At 41.8% G+C, this 23,636-nt stretch overlaps 1 protein-coding gene across 1 annotated transcript; it reads left to right on the plus strand.

The window, feature by feature from the left end:
• The first annotated feature begins 4,637 nt into the window (after positions 1-4,637).
• On the plus strand, positions 4,638-23,369 carry LOC110974067 (glutamine--tRNA ligase-like). The gene is made up of 20 exons (XM_022225398.2): positions 4,638-4,841; positions 7,287-7,437; positions 8,055-8,164; positions 8,345-8,420; positions 9,340-9,464; positions 9,872-10,007; positions 11,168-11,253; positions 11,484-11,570; positions 12,369-12,547; positions 13,520-13,628; positions 14,267-14,397; positions 14,808-14,900; positions 15,367-15,504; positions 16,135-16,222; positions 16,813-16,950; positions 17,878-17,982; positions 18,251-18,471; positions 19,030-19,096; positions 19,622-19,747; positions 20,502-23,369. Exons 1-20 carry the CDS (start codon positions 4,647-4,649, stop codon positions 20,550-20,552), a joined length of 2,412 nt encoding a protein of 803 aa, XP_022081090.2. The 5' UTR covers positions 4,638-4,646; the 3' UTR covers positions 20,553-23,369.
• The last annotated feature ends 267 nt before the right edge of the window (positions 23,370-23,636 follow it).

Raw genomic sequence — 23,636 nt, forward strand, 5'->3', positions numbered from 1 at the left:
CTGACGAACAGGTACGTTGACTTACAATACTCTCATTTAAGCTCTGAGTGACCGTGGGTGTCGCCAAGGGGTGGCAAAGACACCTGTCCCCCTCCCGGCCCCATTTTTTTTTAAGTAGAAAAACATGGGGAAGGGAAAGCAAAAGAAATGGGGGGAAAGATATGACATGGGTAAAACTCACAAAATAATTTACTTGAAAAAATTTGGCTCCCTTGTTAATTTTTTTTATCAATGTTTAGCTGATAAGTGCTTCCCCTCCCCCGGAATTGTTCCTGCTGGACGTCTCTATGAGTAATACAGCAGACGGGCGGGAACCTACGTAGTACCGAGAAAACAACAGTGACTAGTTTTAATGAAAAATGACTTTTTATATTATCTTTTTCAAAAATGAAACTGTCGCAGGTCAGATAGGGTTGATTATGCGTGTACAGTGGCCACGCAGCTCCTCTTTATGAAGGGATAATGTTTCTTAATTGACAAAGCCAGTTGAACTTCAAGATCTACATGTGGACTGACCGATTCGACAGTGTTCTGCATGGTCTCTTCCGCCCTTAACATGGAAAGATTTGCGAATGTATTCTCTATGTTTTCATCTTCTTCTCATTGTCTCCTCTCTGTAGGTTTCTTCAGGCTTTCGAGCTGCAGTGCCCGGGGCACTTTTTGAGGAATCGTTGGTCTCATTACCAGAAAGAGTTAAAGTAGATAAATAAAAATAAGTAAGTGACAAAAATAGCGCCGCCTGAAAGCAATGCGAGTTTCACTGGAAATTCAAGACAATAACCATTCAGACAATTTTCTTTTCAATTTGACAGGTGTTTACAGTAGCATTTTTTAAAATCCTGCTCTCCTAAATCACCAGCAGACGGCCCTGCCACTGTTCATAATGAAATTGCGTCCTCATTTCATCTGAATGCTGCATCTGTAGAGCTATATTAAATTACTAGAGCGCTTGAACTTCTCATTCTCCGCGCAGAGTAAATTTGACGCTGTCCTGGGCGCCGACATTTTGAATCCATCATGCGTATGCGTAGAACATTCGAAATCAGACAGAATGAATACACAGAATTATGTAGGCCTACTCTAGGCCTAAATGCAACGAGCAAATCTAACTGCTAATCTGATTTTAAAAGTCACGGCAAATTATCTCCAGCGCATACGCGCACGCGTTTGCGTTGTTTATACGCAGAGAATGAAACCCTCATTCACTGATTGTGCGTTAGTTTTTTACGTATTGGCTTTGTTGACGTATCGTTTTAGAATACAGACGCAGATGTGCAAATAGCCGTACAAAAGTACAAAATTGTGAGTTATGGTTTTCCATAGGTTTGTGCACAAACTCATCACTTATGAGTTAGCGCTCCAGTTTGCGCCACTGTTCATACAAAGCACTACAAATGAACAAAAGCCACAGACGTATAAACCACATACATTAAACGCTAACCCACCAATCTTGCGCGTATAACCGTGATTTTAAAAGTGTGGGCAAGCAGTGGGCGAAATGATGGACGGCAGCGCGTTCAGTGCGAATTTGACGCAATTAGATTGCATGTATTTGTTTACGTGTGCTCTAAAAATACGTTCCCCTTTTTACTTTTTGGGTTTATGCCGGTTGCAGGCCAGTAAATAGATCCAAAACTTGCCTGCGTGGAACGAATCACGATTTGTAGCTGTCAAATTCTTTCATTCATTATTCATCCATGAGTTTGTTTCATTCTTATCGTGACCTATCAAGCCAAATTACAAGAAAGTAACAATATATTCTAATTAAAATTCATTCAAAATACATTAAAGGTACATATTGAAAAAAGTAAGCACAAAAAAATTATCACTAATCGTAATTATTATAATTATTAAAACTAATAAACAATTAAACGCATAAAATAGATCAAACCTGCCTCAGCGGGATGAACTATATTTCGTTTCTCTATCGTAGAATGAATTCCGTAAGCCAAGAAGGCCTGTGCGGATTCTAAATTGATATAAAATGGAATGGGGCTATTCTTAAAACGGTTAGTTCTGTACAGGGTAGCAATGAAATAGAATGAGATTTACGCGACTCCCTACCATGAATATTTTACCTTAAAGGAAGAATAAGGTTATCGGTATCTGTTTACACTTAAACAAAGACTCAGCAAAATAGTTTACAACAATGTACCTACCAACGGTACAGCAAGGTTTCAGTTCTCTGCTATTAGAGCCTTTCGTGGCACGTAGACTGGGAGGTTTATTAAAAAGGTGAATGAAATTCAGGGGCAGGACTACCAGCATGTATTCCTGAAAGTATTGGACCAAACGGGGTCCTCTAAATTGCTCTGTTTTGCAATGGAGTGTTGGCATCAACTTTCAAAATGGCGGTGGGCCTCATTACTGTTTTGAGGGGTGTTTTTTTCGGAGAGAAATATCTTCAAAAGTCATCGGTTAAGCCACTGAAACTTGAAAGGAAAATGAAAGATGAGGAATTAAGCTTTAACTTGATATGTGTCTTGAACACCCGTGAACCTTGTGAGTATTTTTCCTGATTTTTTGAAGTAGGGATATTTATCACTTGTCTATCGCAGCTTATTTACTGGTCTGTACGCATTATGTCTGTGGTATAAACACAAAGATGGAGATGAAATAGCGCCCCCTGATGACGCTCAGGCGTTAGATACGACTCTTGTTTTTGCTGGAAATTCACAGGTTTTGACCACGACGGCAATATTTGTTTCGATTTCGCAAGTGTTTGCCGATGCACTATTCAAAAAATCTCGCCCACCTCTGAAATCCCCAGTGCATGTTTCTCACATACGTCAATTTGAAAAAATAATTCGGATTCAGCGTGCTGTCACCCACCGGGCAAGTTGATGCAACCATGATGCAACCACGTTCGCTTGGCTGCGTACTGTTAGTACCCGGCGCGGGTCGACCACGTGCTTGTCTGCGACATCCCATTAGTGCCATCGCTATTTACGAGAGCAGCTTTTATTTTTAAGTTTTGACAAGTTTTGGTCGCGGTCCACGCCTTAGTTTATGTGCATGATAGCGGAAAAGTCGACAAGCATAGTCCACAGCGCCATTTTACAAAATAGAACGAGCAGTCTATTTTAAGTAACTTTGGTGTAACTTTTTAAAGAGAAATAATTATATTTTTGGAGCAGCAACTTATTTCAAGAGCACTGTATTTTCAGGAGTAACTTTTAAGAGCAGCTTTTTATATTTGATATTTAACCGCTCTTGAAAACACAAATACATTGCAGGATCCAAGATCTGGTTTTCCCAGGGGGGGTGATCCCAGATTTTCCAAAAGGGCGGGGTGGGCGTGAACTAAAGGAGTATTGGTAAAATGTCCGTTCAGCGTGGGGTCTGGAGGCATTTTGTATTCTAGGAGCTCTGCGTTGCAGTTCCGAGCAGTGCAACAGGCTGGGTCTGTCAAGTTCATAATGAATAGATTTCACCTTCTGCCTTCTTTGTTGTAAAATGTTTGTTCAGAAAATTTGATATCCCCGTCCTGAATTATCTCACTCCCAGTGCCCGATACCTTGACTAGACCGTTTTGTCAAGTGCAATCACAAACCAATGCTTTCATACGAATCATTATTTGTTCGATTTCCTCGTTTGTGGGACAGCCTTAATCTTTCAGTGAGACTCATAACAGTGCAAGGCATGTTCGGCCTTACCGCTTTCTTGAACAACCTACGTAATCATTATCTTAATGGTTAATTTTTTAAATGTAATTTGTATTAGATTGTTTAAAGGGAGTGGGTTCCTACTTGTTTTTAATCCTGTGTTTAGGCTTATATTTTTAATTTTTGATTAGTCGGGGTTGTACCCCATTGTTTCAGGGGGAGTTCACGTTTTGTAGATTTCATTGGGGGTTTAATGTTGGATTATCCAAATTTGAGATTTTACGTGACGCCGTGTGGAATTATTTAGGGATTTAGAATTTTATTGAAATTTGTGTATTTTTGTGTAATTAGCGCAGTGTACATATCCTATTACTAAATGAGGAATAAGTTTATTATTTATACCTGTATCAGTTATTTTTTTTATTTCGTGATATCGATATTACATGTTTATTGTTTTTATGAGCAGCTGATAATCAGTGTCCTGTTTATTCCCGTTAATGTCCACGTTATTTATTGTCTTTTTTATAGCATCTTAGGAGAGCCTCATCACGATGATAAGTTTGCTTCTTGGCAATCTCTCAGGGGTGTTACCAGTTTGTAGTGTGTATTTTGTAATTTTCCATGTCCTGTTTTATACTTGTTGTCTTCGTCCTGATACATGTACCTTAGAGCTGAAAAATGAAAATACGCACACGAGTTTGCGTAACTCATGCTTAGCTTTCCTCAAATACTGTTGTTTCGCGGGCCATCACCTGCACTGCTCACTCAATGTCCGTAGAACCTGTTGCGTTATTTCGCAAAGCTATTACGTTATTTCCCGAACTGATTGCGTTATTTCGCAAACTTATTGCGTTAATTCGCAACTGTTGCGCTATTTCAATTTCGCAATAAAAAAGTTTTGGCCAAGTTAAATTGGCGTTAACGGGCTTCCGTACTTAGAACCCCATCAAAATAGTATGGTACTTTTCACTTTTTACGTAGGCCTATTGCATCATCATAGATTTTTGCGTGGCTGACATGTCACGTATGTACGTACAGTACATGTACACATGTGCGTGCATCTGCAGCTCAAGTGCCAACTGCAACTGCCTGAAACATTTCTGCCGCGCTGCAATTATGTCGATCCGCGGTGATTTAGTTGGCCTGTTTACCAGTATCGGACTGAGCGAACAGAAAGCCAAGGAAACGTTGAAGAACGAGTCATTAGCCAATGACTTAGTACAAGTAATTTGCGAGGTAGGCCTGGGCTCCTTGGCGTGACTTTGTCATGTTTGGTTCGGCGGATGTACATTGTCAGATTGTCTCATGTCATAATCACAATCTTTCAAGTATGCTGATCATCGACTAGTGATGACCACTGATGACCGTCTAAAGCATAAAGGGTCTTGCTATTTAGCGTCAAAGAGCGTCAACTTGCAACAAAGCGTTATGCAAATGTTTTATATTTGCAATATTTAAGTGCATTGTAGGCTCCTACATACATTGTGGAAATTTGAGTGACAAAGTCGGGCCTGCTCGTGCTCGTGTAACTGCTTCTCATTGACTTTGTCTCCTCTCTACAGTTTTTTTCAGGCTGCACTTGCAACTTACAGTGCCATGCTAGGGCACTTTGAGGAATCCTTAGTGTCATTACCAGAAATAAATGATAATAATGCGCAGCCCAACCGGCTGCCATCTTGTTTTCGCATGAGAAAAGAACGATGGCGGCCTCCATATGTCACGAAAAAAATGTGTTATCCTGCGAGAATCTGGAATCGAATTTGCTGTTTTTTTCACTTAGTGGCGCATGTTAGAGTTTTTTAAATATGATAAAGCCACCTTTATTTTAATTTAAAAATCTTTGGACATTTCCAAGTGGTTCATGCTTTGTTTGTGCTGCTCCTGTGTGTTGACGCTAAAGAGCACGACTGCATGCTTAAGGAGGGGCTGCATGGAGCGCCCTCACAGAGGAAATGTTTGTTATAAATTGAGATTTATATGACAAAAAAGATTTACGAAGTACTATAAGGTCAACTTAAACATATACAGAAACACAGCTGGGCATTGTGTATTTGGAGACCCTTTTCCTATAACAGAGCAGAGAATTACATTTTAAATTTTGGACCCACCTAGGCAGATGATGGTGACCTCATGTTGAACAGCTGCAGGCTTAAGCTTGTGGAAAGAGGGGGTGTCGGACAACTCGACCATTTGCCAACTTGGTTCAGGACAGCTCGACCTTTGAGACAACTTGACCAGTGGGACAATTCAACCGTTTACCAAGTCGTCCGTCAGGACAACTCGACCGTTCAATGCTTGTACATGTTGGAGTTTAAGGCGTTCATCAGAGAGTGTGCACAGATCATGTGTTTATGCGTGTCTCATTATTCGTTGCGATTCGACTCGCTGGGCATAGCTTGCATAGGGACTTGGCAGCACAGCATGCACTGGACTAGTCGGCATCGCATCGGCCAACCCAAACCGGCGTGGTGTGTGATCACAACGGCGATGTGACATGCATTGTGGCATGACCTACGTCAGTGGTGCACAGGTGCCTCTGCCGCACCAATGATCAGTTGCTAGTCTGCTGGTGTGAGAGACAGTGAATCTGTCCCCAGTCCTTTTCCCATTTTTAATTTGAAGAAAAGGTGTGGGTGATGTAATTGGCTAGAAGGCACAAGTGCACACGTTACGAGTCAACTTGTCTCAGTTGATTTGTCTCGTCGGTCGAGTCAAGTTGTCCCCACCGGTCGCATTATATCAACGGTCGAGTTGTTGCAAGTTGAGTTGCAAACGGTCAAGTTGTCCGAGCCCTGAAAGAGGACTGGGTTCAGATTTTTAAGAGTAATTGTGGAGTAAAACCTTTCAGTATAAAATATTCAGTGTACAAATGACACATGTAGGAATAACTTTCAAATGGTAGGTTATCAGTCAAAAACACAGATTTTCTTACAATTTACTATTCTAAATTCACAAAACACAGTGCCTTTGGTTGCACGCTTTAAGGGACAGACCTGTTGTGTAAGAATAATAAAAATGGGAGAGTCCTGACTCCTGAAGTACAAAATCCAAAAAAAACTTGGAGGGGAAAATAAATCCCCCATCACCCATTCCCCACCCCCATGCTTTACACCCATGAGTTTAAACCATAACAAATTTTGAGGGAAAGATCAAAGCAATCCATATTAGACCATCACCAATCCTGAGGATCTTCAACATAATTCAGGCAGTAAAATCTATTCCTTTAAACATCTTCCCCTCTCACAATGTTCAGCGCAGTTGGAAAAGGGTCGCGGTCTGTCGATCTTTTACAGACACTCTGTTGGATGTTCCATTTTGCGTATCAGCCGAATTTGGCAGAATGTTCACCCTGACCCACATTGGCATCTGCATTTGTCTCAAAACGTTTCCTGTATTATTCCTCAAGATGGAGGTATTTCCGTTGAGTATTCATGAGTAGTGAATGTTTTTGCAGAGTTTGCGTGAGAGTTTTGTAATACTTTGTTTATCAATTTTCTTTTACTGAAAGCCAGCCATAGGCAAAATTTATGGCTGTGACCTAGGCAAGTGACAGGAGACGAGTCTGTAAGTGGGGGTCAAGTAAAACCTTTTGAAATGCATCCGTAATTTTCTACTTATCCAAAGTTGTACTCTTTCTTGCCCATCATTCACAAAGATCGTCATCCTTCATTCTGCATGCAGGCAAAGAAGTACAATGGTGGGGGTGCCATCGATAAGGCATGTGGTATGCTGCTGTATCACGTAGCGACGAGGTTGAAGAACAAACGCCGTCTGGGCTTCCTCCTGCAGTACATCATTTCGAAGAGGTTGAGCTCGGAACCTCAGTTAACGGGTGAGTCCTCCTTTCTTGAAGAGATCATTTCACATACAGCCGCAAGATAATATATCAAGTACTTGTATTGTTCGAGCAAGTTTTCATGCAGTGCAAGTAGACTATGTAAGGTGTCACTGTTCTCTGTCATCGGAAATATCTGTGCCACAGAATCAGAGTGGATTTGCTCTCCCGTCAGCTGAGAGCACTTTCCAACTTGCACAATGTAACGATGAGGTCTTTAGTTTGTTAGCTATTAGGAGAGGACAAGCACCTACATAAACTCGGACAAACTCTCCTCGTTCTTCAGATGACCAAAGCCTCCAAACATTTTCGAGCCACAAAGTGCCCTCACAGTCTGCACGCCACTATGGGTATCGGTGTGGGACCCTTGTACGCTTGGGAGCAGTCCCCCCAGAACTGCAGGCAATTGTTTTGCTGGATACTCTGCAACAACTATTAACCCTTAATGGTCTTGCAGACAGTAGCAGTGGCATTGATTCCATCATTGCTGAGGACTTTCTCTGTCATTCAGTCCTCTGTTTATTAGTGATCATGTGCCCAGGTTTGCTGGTAGGGCCTGAATCTTCACTAATCGTGACTCTCAAACCATTTTGTGCGATGCTTTCCACTGGCAGCTGCACTTGATTTCTTCAAGTCGCACCCGACTGATCCGATCGATGTAAAAGCATTTGAGGTGGCATGCGGCATTGGCGTCGAGGTCACTCCTGAACAGATTGAAGAGGCCGTAAGTCGGTTGTTCTCTGTTTCTTGTTTGAAAGTGTTTCGATACAGATTTCTCCCTTGAGCACGTATTGACCACTTGTTGATTCACATGGAGATGTGCACAGGCATGCGTACCGAGTTCGGGAAAGTTTGTCCAATCCCATATTTTCACTGTGATAAGCCGTGTCGTTGATCTCTGCAGGTGGAAGTGGTGATACTAAAGCACTCGGCAGGCTTGCTGGAGAAGAGATACCATTACAACATGGGAAGCATCATGGGTAAGCCAGTGCAGGAGAAGTTGTTCCTCCTGTTGAGTTTTCACTACTTTTACAGTAAAATGTGGACCTGGAGTAAATATTGTTGCTGCATCAGAGAGGATTAAGGAAGCTGTCTTTTCTATTCCATAGGTTAGCACCTGTAAGGCTTTAAAACGACTGACTGGAGACGGGTATTTAAGCACAGGACTTGGGCAATAAGCATCCTTGGGTATTTGTTAGGTGTATATTCACAAGATTGACAAGGTGGACAAATTGATGAATAGTTGAGTACCATTCTTGCCGTTTGAAGACTCTGCGTATTTTGACTCATTCAGACGAAAATTGATCACACATCTGCACAAAATGTGTGCAGCCTGTGCATCCGGGCATCTTGGGGAGGAGGTTCATTTCCACGGTAAAGTAGAAATTGGTCACACTGTTAGTGACATCATTAGTTGTAATTCATACGCAAATACTGGTTTTCCAAAAATAAAGAGTAGAAAAACAAGTAACTGCTTATTGCGTCCACATTTAGTTATGAAAAATTTCATTTTGTTCCTGAATGCCATACTTATAAATACAAATGATGAGGTCGGTAAAGTATGATAAATTTTCCACTTGTATATGGAATCACCCGTAGACCGATTGCACAGAGCTGCTAAGCTCACACTTTGCCTGGTGCAGAGAACTTTTGCTTAACAAAAATTGGTTACCGGCCAGAAAGTTGTGATATGTATACTGGCTGTCCCTGGTGTTCTGCCCCCCCCCTGCTCAACACATTGATTGACTAAGCAAAATTTTTTCCACAGAGCAGCACTGTGATAATGGGCCCTGGCGAGTTGGCAATGAAGGCCCATCTCTCCGGGTCCAACACAGAGTCCCTGCACAAATTCCTAGTTTTAGGGATAATGCAGTATCATATCCGGCCTTGTCTTTTCAGGGGAAGTTCGTCAGGTGCTGAAGTGGGCAGACGGGAAGGCCATTAAGAATGAATTGGACATGCAGGTGCTGGATCTGCTTGGTCCCAAGACAGATGCCGACAGAGAGAAACCAACCAAGACGAAGGTAGTTACCGGATAACCCACCAAAAAAAAGATTGGTACCATGGACTCCATCATAAGTCAGGATGTGTCGCTCATTTATTTACAGTTTGCCTTAGGAAGAATGTTGTTTCTCAAGATTTGAGTGTGTCATCTTATTGCCGAGCTTGAAACCCTAGAAAATTGAGACATGCTGTCAGTAAATCCATATTTATTATGCAGGATTTGTGTCAGTCCCTGTAATTCTGTTTCGAATTTAATTTCAGAAGCCATTCTGCTGATTGCCACATATGAAAAAGATGACAAGTTAACAAAAGTCACATAAATGATTGTAAAATGGCATGACTGAGGTAATTGGGCATTCATGATGCAGCCTGTCACGAATTTGGAGATCTGTTATGTTTAACGGAATATAATGTTGTTCACTTTTAGGAGCCAAAGGCAAAAGGCAAGACGAAGGAGGAACAGAAGAAATCTGAACCGGAGAAGGAGTTGGAGTCCCCTGCAGAAGGCGGAGCCGAAAACATCAACCAACTGATGGGGGAGGCTGTGAAATTTCATAAACCAGGTAAGCACTAGCATTTGAAAAGTTAAAGTGTGACTCAAACCGGTGGAGTGCTTGGATGTCCAATTATAAGGCATACACAAACTCATGATGCACTCTTATGTATTCAGCCACAAGTCTTCGCCAGTCCATCACAGGTCATCCAGTCTTAGGGCAAGTCACAGGTTATTCAAATGAGCCAAAGGTGTTGTTATAAAGTCGCAAATGCTTTATAATGTCTGAAACAAAGTAAGTGCTCCGATGTGCAATCATTCAGTCAGTCGCAACTGCTCAGTGCTAAGGTATCCAATGATAAGTCATGTCTGTTTGTGCATCACTTGATGACTGACATACTTGGATGTCAAATATGAAGTCACATGTGACCGGCTCCACAAAATGGGTATTATGGGACTTTTTTCAAAATGAGTTGCATACACATTAATTAATTACATTATAAGCTTAAACTTGGTGTAGGTTTGAACCCTGTGGTGTTTTACAATCTGAACATACGCAGGTTTTTGCATAATCATATCATACACATCAACAGAAGCACTTTCTGAGATAAAGCCCTTCAAACACAGGAAGTGGAAAAAGAATCAGCCAAGAAAAAAGTCTCTTGAATATCCATAGCAACAGTTTCTTGTATGAATTATGAAGGTATTGATATGAGAGAAGCCAATAAACCAACAAGTAAAAAATCACCCTTTCGGCATAGAAAAGCCCTTAGCAAGAAATAGCACGGCGTCCCTTAATATCCTTTTTTCAGAGCTGGTCACATATACCAGGTTGTCAATTTTTAAGCGACATAAGCTAGGATGTCAGAGGTCAAGTCATAACATGTATATACTAAGAGGTCCAGTACATAAACCAGCGAAGTGCCAAAGTGTTAAATTTGAAGTCTTATTATGAACCAGTAAAGTGCTTGCATTTCAAATTGTAGTTAGCCAGGTGCAGTTTTCAACCCCTTAATGCCAGGATTCTTTTGACCGTGTGACTGCTGGGCTGCGGTATGCCCAGTATGCAAAGCTCTGTCCAGCAGCAGGCCCCATTGAACCAGCAGCTGCATGGTAATAGACTGTATGTGTGGTATGCACTAATCCTCACACAAAGCCGCGTCTGTCGATGGTTCCTGGCGCGAAGGGGTTAAGGTTACAAAACTGTTCTTTATCTTCGTCATCCTACAGGAGAGAACTATAAAACTGATGGCTATGTTGTCACCCCTAAAACCATGGAAATACTGAAGCAACACCTGCAATTCACAGGTGGTCAGGTGTGTCAGGCCTTTTTCTTCAGATACTGTCAAATAATTATGGAGAAGTCAGTTGGATTGAACCGATTTATTTAGCAGCTGAGCTATCAGTCAGCGTAGTTGATCTGTGAATCCAGTGATTGATCGAAATTTGTACTATTGTAAAGAAGGATTGCTTCTCTTATAAAGGCAGAAATTGTTTTACTCAATGATTCCGTGTTGTGACATTGGAATTTGGTTTCCCTTTTTAGGTGCGGACGCGTTTCCCCCCAGAACCAAATGGAATTCTCCACATTGGCCACGCAAAGGCCATCAACTTCAATTTTGGCTATGCAAGGGTGAGACATTGTTTTACACTCGAGGCCTAACAAACAGATTTGAAAGGTTTTGAAAGGTCAGACAACTCACTCACAGATGACTGAACAAGTCGGGTCATAAGCACTGAAACGAGGGAATAGGATGATGCCTGAGAATAAAATTGGAACGTGAGACTGGATGTCTTGTGATAGACTTGGTGATGGCTTGATTGTGAATCTTGGTGCAGTGTGTGTTCCTGATTTAGCTGTTTCGTCCGGTCGAAGAGATTCGTTATTATTGTTATTATATTTCTGGTAATGACACAGGATTCCTCAAAAGTGCCCTAGGCACTGTAGCTCGCAAGCCTGAAGAAACCTGTAGAAAGGGAGACAATGAGAAGCAGTTACAGTTTTTTTAGAGGTGGGAGGAAGACCCCAGAGGAATATTCTGGGTAAAACCCACGGAATCTTAGGTAGGGACTGAAAACCCATTCCACACGTGGACCAGGCTGGGATTTGAACCCGGGCCTCAGTTTTATGTTGCCCGACAAGTCAGTTCTTTGAGGCATTTTTGATTTGCTCTTCTGAGTCTCCTTAAATCTTCCGCAGGGCAAAAAACCAGTAACCCTGCCTTTGTGGTTAAACATTCACAGGGCATCCAGTCCTGTGCAAAGCAGTAGTGGCTGGGTATTGCCTGCCACAATCCTACAAAATCCTTTAAAATCTGCTGTTGGAGCTGCAGGATCCAGGAGGGTCACTACGCCCTTCTTGCAATAAAAGGAAAAACAGGTGGCGTTCATGCGTCATAACTTTGTTTTATTTCTTGTGTGGCCAATGCAGGCTCACGGTGGCATTACCTTCTTGCGGTATGACGACACCAACCCTGAGAAGGAAGAGGAGAAATTCTTCACAGCAATCCTTGACATGGTCCGATGGCTGGGCTACGAGCCGTGTGACGTCACGCACGCTTCTGATTACTTCCAAGAACTGTACGACTTGGCAGTGGATCTTATACGCAGGTGGGACCAACATATGACATCAGACACAATTCCTTACCTTCACGTAACTCAAATACTTCGGATGGTTTTTTCCCTAACCCTAACTCCCGTGTCTTTCCACACTCACCATGATGTTTTGGAGTAGTTTTAAATGATTTGGTGAGGTAGGGAGCAGTAACCATCACTTCACAGTTGATATCTCTGGAATGTCAAACTTCAAACCATGTGACGTAGATTTATAGCACAATAATAGATTTTGCAGGATTGAGAAAGGGTCTTGGTGGAAAGTATATTTGGCAATAGGATTAAGCATCTATAGATCTCTCTCACGGGACGCCATCTTTGTAGGAAAATTGCAACTTCGTAGACAACGCAAACAGGTGCATGTGTGCGCAGTGTGCAAAATGTTCAAAACTCGCGCGTGTGCTGATCTAAATATGTTCGAACTACGGCGCCTGTCATGAAAATTGAAGTAAAAAACGCCGATGCACGTGGCAATCTGTAGGAAGTGACATCAGTTGAGAGACGCCTGTGAAAGTTCATTTATAAATGTTTCACCGCTTGATTTCTCGTCCAGCTTTTAAATATATTGATGTATGTATTCTTGTAACTACTTTGAGGCACTGGAGTCAAAGGGTGGGGAGTTTCCCTGCCTACTTTTTTTTCTGGGGGATTTCCTCCCCCACTTTTGTCAGGTCCTAGAATGAGGTGGGGCTTAATGGATTGGTCTATTAATAGCAAATGCCAGATGGTCACACAACTGCCCCCCCCCTCCACTTTGAAAATCGGTTCACCTCTGCTGCAATGAGGTGAGTGATGGGTAGGCGCTGACCAATAATAGGTGAGGTGAACTTCCTGTTGTGACGCACAACTTCTTTAATAGGACTGGTCTTATTTGATAAGTTCCCTGTCGACTTAAGACCTTGCCTCTTGTGGATGTCTCACATGTATCAATGTAACCAAACTTGTGCCCAATCCATGTCATTTTTGTAGGGATTTGGCATACATTTGTCACATGAGACCGGAGGAGATCAAAGGTCACAACAATCCGGATTCGCCTTGGAGGGACAGGCCCATTGAGGAATCGCTCAAGCTGTTTGATGTAAGATGTGGCTGTCAAGTGCACGTGCCATATACATTGCTTATTCTGGGAACCACCTAATGGCGACTTCATGCTTCAGGCAGAAGCGAAGCGAATTTGATGACGTACAATAGTTTCAGTGAAATTCACCTGAGTTTAAATGGGTTCAACTTTTGCAAATTCAGGGGATTATTTGGTGTGATATTAGAATTTGGTATAGGGAACACATTGACGAATGACCCCCCCCATGTTTTAAGCAAGACAAAATACTAAAGGAATTGATGGATCGAGGATTTTCCCTTTTGAGTTCTTATAAATGAAATAAGATAATAAACACGGTGTGCACAAAAAAAGTGTAAATTGATGTAAATTGATTGAAGTTCAGTAGTTCTTCTACACTGCCGACAGTCTTGACGACTGCACTTGCCAACCAGTGGTAGTAACGTGCATGCGTTTGTCTAATTTGCATATTTCATGGGAAAGGTCCATTCAGTAGCTCTGCTGAATTACCGTATTACTCACTTTGATGAAGGAGCTGATGTGACGCCAGTCATGTCAGATATTTGCCGTCACTTACATGCCCTCACCAGCTGCAGCAGGGGAACCAAGTCCATGTCTAGTCACAGTGCAAATCACTACTTGTGGTTGTTTTTGTGCAGGACATGAGACGGGGTAAGATCGCCGAAGGCGAGGCTGTCCTACGGATGAAGCACACCCTGGCAGAAGGGAAGAAAGACCCTGTGGCATATCGCATCAAGTTTACGCCTCACCACAGAACCAAAGACCAGTGGTGAGTTAATTGGCCTTAGTCACAAGTCGGCCATATTGAATTGGAAGGGAGGTTAATTTTATTTTAGTTTGGCCCCTCAGAATAAGAATGAAAACACTGAAATCAAACTTCATTAAAACTCATTGCCATTTGTGCTGATGAAGAATTTAAAATTTGTGATCAGTTATATTAGAATGTGAAATTGAGGAACCCCAAATAGTCCGGCACCACTCCATTTCACAGATTATATTGAATGAAATGGATTCTGGGAACACGATGAAAAAGGCTTCCCATGAGTAAGGTCTGTTTTCAGTCTCGCTTGTTGCAGAGATTTCTAATCCTCAGGACTTTACGTTGAAAGGGGAAATAGCCAGTTACTGTCAGTCGGAACGCAGAGTGTTCATTTGCGGCTTTCTTCAATCAACATTTAGGTGTATCTACCCAACCTATGACTACACCCACTGTCTATGTGACTCACTGGAGCACATCACGCACTCCTTGTGCACTAAAGAATTCCAATCCAGGTATGTTCATTCATGCTCAAAAAAACTGAAATATCCTGTTTCAGAAAGTCTAATCACGGACACAGCAAAATGTTTCAGTGGATTTGGCTGGCAGTGTTAAATCAGATGAAAGGCTGTGTAGTGAACCAGATCCCTGTTGCTCTGTGCAATGTACATGTATATACCATACAGACTGGTTTGTATCTCCCAGTTAATTAGGCATGAGGCCTATTACTGGTTGCCTATGCACTGAATCTGTGTCACCCTGTGCAATAGGTTTATATTCAACTAATTGATACTTGTCCCTTGCATCAGACACCAGTCCATATACCAAATCTGCATTGCACTGGACATGTTTATTGCCCAGTGTAGTAGAGTTATACTGATTTGATTGCAGTTTTCCTTGAACTAGGTAACAGTCATATTACTGACTGCGCAGTGCAAAGTAGGAGTATATTTACTGGTATATATTTTCCCCTTGAACCAGGCGCCAGTCCTATTACTGGCTGTGCAATGCACTGGATCTCTACTGCCCTGTGCAGTGGGAGTATGGACGACTTAACATGAACTACTCTGTGGTATCCAAGAGGAAGATTGGCAAACTCATTGAATACGGTATTGTCAGGTGAGAATATCTACCATGTAGATCGTGTCTAAGACTAAATGTGTTACATCGACCTACTGATGCTTTGCCTAAAAAGTACTGGAAAAACTGCCGAACTTGTACAAGAGGTTAAAACTCTTCAAAGAAAAACTGTCGTAAACCATTTATAGGGCATGATGTGTAGGGGTGAAGTAAATATGACAGAAATGCTTAGATTTGTAACTACCAGGGGCCAATTTCATAGAGCTGCTTAAGCACAAAATTTGCTTAAACATGAAAAAACCTTGCTTGACAAATCAGGTTACCAGTCAAAACTCCATGTGATGTATATTGTTTAGAATGGTATTCACCTGTCTTTTGGTTAGCATGACAATCACATAGATTTTAAGCTGGTAATCTTAGTTTTTTAAGCAAGGTTTTTTACGCAAATTTTGTGTTTAAGCAGCTCTATGAAATTGGCTCCTGGTCAGTATGTAACTGTTAAATGTACTGTGTATGTTTGCATATCTGCAAATATCAAATGCATCAGATCCATGCTTTCAGTACAAAACAGTTTGTGGAATTATTGGCTCTTGAAATGTCCAAACAGATCGGTTCTCAAATTCAACCGTCCATCTATTTGAACACTCATGCACGACCTTGTTTCCGTAGAGATTGGGATGACCCGAGGCTGTTCACCTTAACGGCCCTTCGGCGTCGGGGCTGCCCGGCTGAAGCTATCAACAATTTCTGTGCCAAGGTATCTCTGGAGTTTGTCTTATCACGCTTTCAGACTGTGCCAAGGTTTTTTTTTTTCTCGTATCGTGTGCCTCCTCTCTACCAGGGCCCAATTTCTTAGCCCAACTAAGAACCGATTTCATACCAACAGAACCGCTGTCTCTTTCACAGAGACCGCTAAGCAGTAGGCCCAGCAAAAGCAAGCTTAGCCCTGGAGGAAAAGTTGCTTACGTGTAACATACAATAGCAAGCTCCGTGCCTTTGAGTGCATTAGCACACTCAAAGTGTAGGATATTACCAGCAGCAAGGCTTGTTCTTCTGCAATAGAAATTGCAACCTTGGCACAAATTGTTCAGCAGTGCAGTGAGATTGTACCCAGAATTCTAGCCAGTACTTTGAAAACGCCTTAAATGGAAAATCATGGCATCCGAGTTGCCGAGGTCTTATGCTGTTACATACATTTTGTGTGAAATGGCCTGCAGGGTGTCCAAACGATGGCCACTCCCCTCTGGTTCTGTCAGATCAACAGACCAATGTCTGTGAGCAAAACCGTGCTGTGGATGAGGTAGGCACGCATCCTTCAACAAAACTGCATCCTTTTATTTCAATCAGATTGGAGTAACGATGTCACGTGTGACTTTTGACCCCTCTCTGCTTGAGTCCTGCATGAGGGAAGTGTTGAATAACACGGCACCCAGGGCCATGGCGGTGTTGGACCCACTCAAGGTCACCATCGTGCCTGAACGAAAGGTAAAGCTATCCAGTGAAAACCCAATACAACGTGATTAATCCTCATTCTCTTGGTCGTGTTGAATGGTAAAATTGTCCTGACAGGTGTGGGGCCGTTGGGATGAAACATCTGATTTTGTCAAAGTGTTTACAGTTGTCAACAGAGAATAATCTTTGTTGTGATTGATTAAACCTAGCCCGCCAGATCCTTTGAAAATCCCCCAGAAGGGTTCAGATGGCTTTTTTTTTTAGGATTGGAGAAGGTATTATTACGAAAGTTGAACTCCAAAGAATGTGCCATTTGGTTTCTATTAAGTGGCAGATTTGGAAGGATTCGTTCCTCGCAGAAATGCTTTGATAATGCTAAAGTCTCTCTGACTTTAATATTTCTCGGCAGTTACTTTGACTTTGGTGTTGTGGTTCATTTTTTGTGGAACTCTTCTGGCAACTCTTTTTCAAAGTCTACATTTGCCTTTTGGATTGGTTTTGAAATCTAGACTGCAGAGTTTTCCATGCAGAAATTCTTGAAACAGTTTATTGCTGCACCTGAAATTTCCTTCGTTGACTGGACTGTTGGCTCGTATTTTAACCAGGTGTGGTAAATGTTATGTTTGACCTGAAACTTAGAAATAAACTTTATTTGCGGGGAAGCCATTTTTGATCTTGTTCCCTGAATCTATATCAACTATATCAATCAATCTAATCGGTTTATGGGCAGGAGCTGGGCAAATGGGCTGGAGCCAGGCTATTTTAGATTCCAAGTCTCACTTTGTAAGTTTCAAATGTAGCTATTATTAGGGATTCATCAGCTGAAAGTGGCTTTAATTTGTACTAAATGGCTGTTTCAGCACTTTCACTCCCAAAATAAAAAGTTAAACCTAGCTTTCAATTTAATACGGCCGACTCATGCGTAAAGTCTATCAAGTGATGTATGTTTGTTGGTTTCAGCCCGAGTTATTGAACGTTCCAGTGATCCCTCATGACAGCAGCAAGGGAACACGGGAGATGCTCTTCACCTCGGTAGTCTACATCGAGCAGAGCGACTTCAGCGAGGTAAGCGCTTAAGTTGCATAGACCGGAACCCAGACAGAATTAAACCCACGTGAAACGTACTTCAGTTCAGTTGGATCTGGTATCAACAGGGCGATGGGCTCAGTTGACAGTGCTTTCTTGCAGTGCAAGAAACCTGAATCTTAAAACTAAATTCATTCTTGCAATATTGCAAACCCACCTGCTGTTTGCAATCTCCATTGCAATCTCCATTGCTTCTTTTTACGTCAGAAACCCTGGCTCATTCTTTGCTGAATTGCTCTTTGATTAGAATCCAGAGAAGGGATATAGGCGGCTGACTCCCTCCCAGCCGGTGGGTCTGAAGTACGCTGCGCAAGTCTTGACGGTGCAGTCCATAATCAAGGACAAATCTGGTCGAGTGACGGAACTCAGGGTGACGTCCCAGTCTGTTGACATGGTGCCCAAGCCCAAAGCCTTCATTCACTGGGTCTCAGAACCCATCGAGTGTGAAGTCCGAATCTACGGCAGACTGTAAGTCTGATTATCCACATTCAGTTTTCATATGGGCTCTATCTGGAAAGCCTTTGAAATCTAGTTTTATCATCTTACTTCATACTATCAAGTAGGACTGACACCAGAATTGTGGCATTATTTCTTACTTGTTAAATCAATCATTTGCACACGTTTCTTATGCTAACATCAAAGGATCCATTTCAGCATATATTCTTTTTAGAATACGCTAAACTTGCATTATCCATCAGAGTAAACCAATTCCACAGATTCACCAAAACCGTTATTTAGCATTGGCTCTTGTAGCCTTCTGAATTCTATGCAGAAATGGCAAGTAGACCACTCGCAAGGGTCACAAGGTGTGCTACACAAGGAGTGTCCACAGAGCTATTTTTTCATCTGAATGCGCACAAAAAAACGGCATCTCAGATAGGAGCTGACTGTACTTGGGCAGTGGTACCCAAAGGTCTGCCATGTCTTTCTTCGTCCATGTTGATGGTGGTGCTTACCCATAGAGTCCATTAGTCAATCCTAAAATGGAACTTTCCTCATGGATACCTCTTATTTGCCATTTCACAGGTTCCAACACAAACACCCGGAAGACCCAACAGAAGTGCCTGGAGGTTTTGTGAGCGACTGCAATACGGTGAGGAAAATGCTTGCCTGAGTTTACAGTGCGTCCAAGTACATTGGTGTTGATAGAGTGCTTCTCGTGCACAGTGTGAAGATCGGATGATTGACACTGCAGGATAATGTATGGAGGACTTTGACTGTGATGTTCAAAAGTGACTTCCTTGGCCTGAGTGTGTGGTAAATCACTGCGGTTACAGTCGACGTCAATTATAGCAAGGTCAATTCATTGTGCCTCATTATGACCAGAACTTTGTTGTCAAATGCCTGAGAGGAAAGCAAAAGAATTGAAGAGATTTGGCCTCAGAGAATTGCTCTCTTGAGCAGAAGCACCCCCTCTTCCGTTGAAAAGAGCCACAAAGGTTGGGGGTGTTCATTTTGTTGGTCGAGATGGGACCATAACACCTGCATTTCATAGCCATTTGTCAACCAGTGAAGCGCAGTTCCCACCAAAGGAGGCTCCATTGCTAGGAAAATTGCGCCCTCTCTTGGTCCCGCTCAAGCCTCATAACAGGAGTCGACTCTGATTTTCTTTTGTTAGGATTCTCTGAGCGTGATACCCAATGCGCTGGTTGACCGGTCGGTCAAGGGAGCCAAAGTCTATGACAAGTTCCAGTTTGAGAGGAATGGCTACTTCTCTGTCGATACCGACTCCATGCCCGACAAGGTGCGTTGTCCATGTAGACCAATTCGCTGACAAGAATCAGGAGTCATCATTACGGTGTCCCCTAATGCTCACTCAACCAATGGGAGTGCATTGCTAACCAAAATCACACACGCATCAAGTTGAGGAATGTGCGCCTGAGTGACGGGACACCGCAATCATGGCGTCAGTGAATCGGTATATTGTTTCATGCTGTAGGGCAGAATTAAAAAAAAGAAAACATTCTGCATTGTGGATCTGAGAGGCTAGCTTTCCTCATCCTGAGAAAGTGAGCTGTTTAGCTAAAAACAAAACTGCTGACATTTCTGCCTCCAAAAAATCCTTTCAAATTCTATGCCACACCCGGAAAGCCTTCTTGCCCCCCCACTAGACTCTTAACTTGAATTGTAGCCTGGAGTGATGGGATTTGTTCACCTTCTCAATGTTGTTGTCAGTATAGAAATTGATTGACGCGCGTGAGCTATTTAGCTTACAATGAGCAACTTGGCCAACGTATGACATCAGAGCACTCGTTCATAGTGAAACTTGAGCCATGCAGCAACCGAGGCCAGGATGCTTGGGGAATTTGGATAATATTGCTCTTTTAACCCATGATAAGCAGAAATAAATTCAAACAAACACAAGTGCTGGGTAGTGGGTTCCGAACCAACTTTCAAAGAGACGGCTTGGCCTCTGTTAAAAAAAAGGGTTCAAGATGACTGAATACTTTTAAAATTTGATGAATTTTTGATCGTTGTTCTTGTTTTTATTTCTGTAGCTTGTTTTCAACCAAACTGTGGCTCTCAAGGAAGATGCCAGCAAAAACTGAGTGTCATCTACACGGTTGCATGCGCACAGTATCGGTCTGCTTTACAACCCATATATATATCTGTCTTTGAAGTTGTCTTTTCTCACAGTGATTATTGTAGGCTTTTAAACCTCTTCTTTCTTGTAGTTGGTGTTGTTAGAAAAGGGTAGTCTCAGGTAGAGCTTCTTCTAAGTTTGCTGAGCAGCGAAACGTGTGGTGGGCCAATGCTAGGCTGCCTGCCAATCCATGAGTTCCATCGCCTTGAAAAAGTTCTCCATTAATTTTTGCCCTGCAAATGAAGTTACAGAAACAAGGAAACTTTCATGCGAACCATGAAATGACCCGAGGGCTTTTAATGAGCGAGAATAATGCATTCACATGCATGAACCAAGAATCTACAACTGATTAGGAAATCAGGAAAAGGCCTTTTTTGCTTATAGCTGGATTATGTAGTTGATTTAGCGTATATGAAAATGAAACTATGTGTATTGTTTTTTAAAGAATCAAACATTTTGCCCCTGAAGATCTATGCACAGGCAAAATCTTGAAAAACACTCCTGAAGAAATCTTCTCGATGCACTGCTCTCAACAGCGCAAACATATCTTTACTCTTTTTAAAAGAATGAGCATCTGGTTGAGGCATATTCCGTTTATTTGTGTCATTTTCTTTCTGAAATCTCTGAATTGATGACACCAATAGTCCATTACATTGGTTTGTTGGGGGGGGGTGTCCAGCCTGTAGCCTTCTTAGCCATTTTTTGATAGTGGCCATGTAACCATGCTGATAAGGCAGTCCATAGTCATAGGGTTGGCAGAAGGGTAAAATATTGGCAATAGACTTTATTCACGGGGGCGGTCATGTTGAATTTGAAAGCGAGGTCAACTCTTCATTTTTGAATGTTGAGAGTACAAATGAAAGCAATAAAATGACATTTCATGACAAATTTGTACCTGTCTGTACTCTGATGAATAATTTCAAACTCATGATTGAACACGTAGGATTGTACATTGCCAGATTCTGAAAATTATTGAAAGGGAGGCTTGGAACATACGGAAGTATAACATAGTCTGGTGCCATCCTAATCGACAGTTTGCAATACACAAAGCAGATGTGGGGAATAAGATAAAAAATGGCCTGAACCTGAATAGGGTCTATGCCTCTAATGGTAGACTTTATTTTTAACTTGCGCCTCATCGCCCATATTGTTTTGTGTGTGTGCAAATTATCTGGGAGGTCTGTGGAGACGACAGAAGTTTGAACTTAAGTACGCACTATGCACAGCCTACATTATGTAGCAAGTATCACTCCATGGCGGGGGCCCCTAGAGTGTTGGACATTTTGAGGTTGCGAGAAGGATTGTAGAGATACTGTACAAATGACTTTCAAGGGTTCGTATTTGTGGCTTTGGGCCGAATTAGAAAAGTCGTCCGATCAATCTTGCCTTTTTCTTTAAAGTCAGGGTTTTGGCCACGAAGAAGTGGCTGTGTCCGAATCACTAGGCTGCGGCTTGAAATTACACACAACCCTATGGGAACTGGTCATCAACACTACCACATGCTCGTGCCTAATAATAGGCTGCAACCATGTAATTCGGACACGGCCATACCGTTGGCTGGCCCTACTGAAAATGTCCAATTCATTTATCTATTGAGACCAATTCACTTATGCATTGGATCCAATTCTCTTACCAATTCAATAAACAATTCCAAAACCAATTGCTTTTGCTTGGAATCAATTGGAATCCAATTGGGTTCAGTTGGTTTGAATAGTAAATTCAGACCTTTTCTCAGTTGGACCATTTCAAACCAATTGACACCATTTGAATGCCAATTCACAATCCAGTTGTAACCAACCAAAGAACCAGTTGAAACCATTTCAATACCAATTAAAACCAATTGAGTCCCATTTGAAAATCCATTTAATTGGGAAACAACAAACAGAGAGAAAGCATACCAGTTGGAACCATCTGATTCCCATTTGAAATTCCAATTGATTGGGGAAAATAAACAGCTAAGAAAAAAATGCCAATCGAAACCAATTGATGGGGGAAAACAAATGGGAGAGAAACCATACCAACTGAAACCAACTGATTGCCAATTGGACCCAATTCATTCCAATTAAATTCAATTCAAAAAGCAATTGGTTTATGTAGGCCATTTTTAGTAGGGGTAGTTAATTTATTTCTTCAATCAGCAGAGGCTACATGCAAGAGATAACAGATCTGTACCAATTTGATTGTTCAAAATTTGTTCTTTTGTCGATCATTGCGACCAGAGCGGTGATCATGCCTTTATTTCATGACCTTCTCCATCAAGTTATAACATTTTGCCTTGACTGAAAACACGCAAGGTTGTAAACGGTAACCTTTTGGAATGAACTTCAAATTCTATTCCGGGTTATGTCAAATCACAAACTCTTACTTTGAATAAATTGTACCTGTCATGAGATTTAGATCCAGCTGTTCATGCCAGACTCCCCTCCCTATGCCAGAATGTATCACTTTCCAACTGAAAATTTAATATTTTTTGAAAAGTTCTCAACTCAGTAGTCCAGAAATTATTTTTTTGAAGAACAAATGTAAAGGAGTAATGAATCTGAGTTGGACTGATTGTCTCAAATGTCTGATGAATTCCGAATTTTTCTTTTGAAAAAGGAGACAGTGATTATGAAAAGTAATGGATATTTGTAAAGTGCACATATGCACTGTACTCGGGCACATTATTTGCATTATGTTGTTTGTTTTGTGGCGTTGTTGTCATTTGTTGAAAACATGAAGTTACATCATCAATTGATGTGTATCTCACCACAGGAGAATAAAGATTTTGCTGTTTATAAAAGTTCTGACTTTGTCTTCCTGGTTTCTTAAAAAATGTCTTTACAGCTCTTAGTCCCCTTACCAAGACCCCCACCCTTTGTCACAATTAGCAGAATGATTCTGTAAAATAATTTGTTGCGCGTCCATCGTCTTCTTGGGATTTGATGTGGGAAAATCCAAATGACATTCGGTTTACATAGCATTATATGCTAAAATTGCTATACGCTCTTGAAAGGGAACCAGACCAACATGCTGTGTATGTGTCAATTACACGTACTTGAATGGTTCA

Source organism: Acanthaster planci, linkage group LG04 (assembly GCF_054643075.1).
Source record: "Acanthaster planci isolate LZ-2023a linkage group LG04, COTS_SCS, whole genome shotgun sequence".
In the NCBI taxonomy this organism is placed as follows: Eukaryota; Metazoa; Echinodermata; class Asteroidea; order Valvatida; family Acanthasteridae; genus Acanthaster; species Acanthaster planci.

Coding starts and splice junctions, on each gene's coding strand:
- LOC110974067 (XM_022225398.2), top strand. CDS start 4,647: ATGTACACATGTGCGTGCATCTGCAGCTCAAGTGCCAACTGCAACTGC. Junction 4,842..7,286: donor TAGTACAAGTAATTTGCGAG/GTAGGCCTGGGC, acceptor TTCTGCATGCAG/GCAAAGAAGTACAATGGTGG. Junction 12,548..13,519: donor GCAGTGGATCTTATACGCAG/GTGGGACCAACA, acceptor TCATTTTTGTAG/GGATTTGGCATACATTTGTC.